The sequence below is a fragment of the Hemibagrus wyckioides genome, linkage group LG11 (assembly GCF_019097595.1).
Source record: "Hemibagrus wyckioides isolate EC202008001 linkage group LG11, SWU_Hwy_1.0, whole genome shotgun sequence".
NCBI lineage: Eukaryota > Metazoa > Chordata > Actinopteri > Siluriformes > Bagridae > Hemibagrus > Hemibagrus wyckioides.
Window position 1 is genome coordinate 31,170,852 of NC_080720.1, and position 2,500 is coordinate 31,173,351.

Below are 2,500 nucleotides of genomic sequence, written 5' to 3' on the forward strand. Positions count from 1 at the left end.
GTGTGTGTGGGGACAAATATATAATAATAAATTCATTCAGCGGTCCTGAGTAGCTGGCTATGATCTGGGTCATGTGATCATAGGGCTCACACACACACACACACACACACACGCACAAATACACAAAATGATAAAATATTAAGGCATTTTTTAAATTCGCTCTAAACAATAAGCTGGTAGAAATTGTAAAAACTAGTAAACGAAACAAATCTCGGAAGATATCAGATCTCTTCCCTACCTCTTTGCTTCCCTCGACGTCGGACGACTCGCTGCTGAAATCCTCCGTGTTGAGGTTCTCGAAGTCGGACTCACCCACGGCGATGGGCACCGTGACGGTGAGGCTGGGGTTGTGGATGAACGACATGTAGTCACCTTCCTCGATGCCGTACTTCCCGTGGCTTTCCACTCCGTTGCTAGGTGTCACGCAGGGTTCCTTGAGGAAGTCCTTACCGAGGTCGACGGCCACGGGGGTGTGGTTAGCCAGGCAGTTCTCCTTGCCATCGCTGTGCAGGTCGTCCAGGGGCTTCTCCTCGTCCAGGGCTCCGGGTTTGGTCACGGTGAGGAAGAGGCTCTGCAGAAACTGCCTGAGCGCCGACTTCACGAAGGCGATGCCCTTCTGGATGCGACCCACGGCGATCTGCAGGTTGTTCATCTCGCTGTCGTCGTCCGTAGAGGCCAGGTTGTCGGCGCTGAAGGAGCTCAGCAGCAGAGCCAGGAAGAGGTTCAGCACCTGCAATGCAACCACAACCATGAACTCGATCAGATCCACTCCACAAATCCACACCACACCAGCGTTCTTCAGCAAGACGATCTTACCACCAAGTTCCCGATCACCATGACCATCATGAAGACGATGAGGCACATGGCCTGGCCGGCCACCTCCATGCAGTCCCACATGGTCTCGATCCACTCGCCACACAGCACGCGGAACACGATCAGGAACGAGTGGAAGAAGTCCACCATGTGCCAACGTGGCAGCTCGCAGTCCTCCGAAATCTTGCACACGTAGTCGCGGTAGCTCTTCCCGAACAGCTGCATTCCCACCACAGCGAAGATGAAGACAATGATGGCCAGGACTAAGGTCAGGTTGCCCAGAGCTCCTACCGAGTTCCCGATGATCTTGATCAGCATGTTCAGAGTGGGCCATGACTTGGCCAGCTTGAACACTCGCAGCTGAGGGACACAGGAACGAAAGGAAATGTTTACAACACTCATATGGTGCGAAAGTTTACACGCCCTTTAGCTCGGTTTGACCGTCCCCCACCCGTAACAGAAGTTAATGATGAACAGAATTCGTGTCAGGTTTGTCTGATCACCATGATCAAAAGTTTGTGCCCCCTAGAATTGTTTTAATGTGTCTCATTAAGGGCTACAAAAAGAGAACTGATCACATTTTAAAGTGTATTTAGGGCAAAAACTCGGATGTGTGACGTGTCAGAAATCTAGCAAGGAGTCACATGATCAAAAATAAAAAGGATTGACTTCCAGGTTGAGGGAAAAGGGATAAAATGATGAAGGGGAAATCAATCATTTCATATCTTATCAATCATGGGGCTGTTTCAGTTCTTCATTTAAACCAAAATCGTCTTTTTATGACTTTTACACAATGAATAAAAGACAGAAAGAGCATCGTTAGCATCTGTTCCTCTTCTGCGATGCATAAGAGAGTTTATTTCAATGTAAGATGAAGGTCTTCCTCACCAGTCGGAACGATCTGAGCACTGAGAGCCCCTCCACGTTGGCCAGGCCCAGCTCCATCAGGCTTAAACTCACGATGATGCCATCAAAGATGTTCCAGCCCTCCTGGAAGTAGTAGTAGGGGTCCAGGGCGATGACCTTTAGACACATCTCAGCTGTGAAGATCCCTGTGAATACCTGCACACACACACACACACACTCCGGTCAGCTGCATACACACTCGGCTTCTGTTAAAAAGAAACCCTGTATATAAATAACCCTGTATATGATGGAACTTCCTGAATCTACTGATCTGAGCTGCTTTATTCATTATTATTATTATCATTATTATTAATGTCATTTATTATTATTAAACAAATTTTCTTCTTTGTCTAACAGGCGAAACTGAAGCAATACATTTTTTGTTTGCTGTTTGTTGGTTTGCTGGGAAAATAAAAATAAAAAATTGTATACTTTTTAACCACAAAAGCTCATCTAGGGCTAGCTCTGGGATGCGCGTCCACGACACTACGTACTATGTAATCACGTCGGAAGGTCACGTGTGATGTGGGCGGAGCTACAGACCCAGTGTTTACAAAGCAAAGACCAAGGATGTGCAAATAAATCAAACGCTCTTTACTTTACAAAAAGGTACAAATAATTTCCACACACAACAACTTCGGAGCGCTCCTCCTTCTCCACACTAGTAAACACTGTCTGTAGCTCCGCCTACGTCACGCGTGACCTTCTGACGTGATTACATAGTACGTAGCGTCGCGGACGCACATCCCAGAGCTAGCGCTAGACGAGCTTTTGTGGATAA

General features: G+C 47.4%; 1 protein-coding gene across 5 annotated transcripts in view; it reads right to left on the bottom strand.

Annotated features, from left to right (window-relative positions):
- scn1lab (sodium channel, voltage-gated, type I like, alpha b) overlaps window positions 1-2,500 on the bottom strand; it is a 43,993-nt gene that overhangs the window by 15,985 nt on the left and 25,508 nt on the right. For all 5 annotated transcript variants that reach the window (XM_058403676.1, XM_058403673.1, XM_058403677.1 and 2 more), the window contains exons 15-17: window positions 1,702-1,875; window positions 817-1,173; window positions 239-730 (exon numbers count right to left, since the gene is read on the bottom strand). In XM_058403676.1, the coding sequence (XP_058259659.1) occupies window positions 239-730; window positions 817-1,173; window positions 1,702-1,875 (1,023 nt within the window). The remainder of the gene's footprint in view (window positions 1-238; window positions 731-816; window positions 1,174-1,701; window positions 1,876-2,500) is intronic.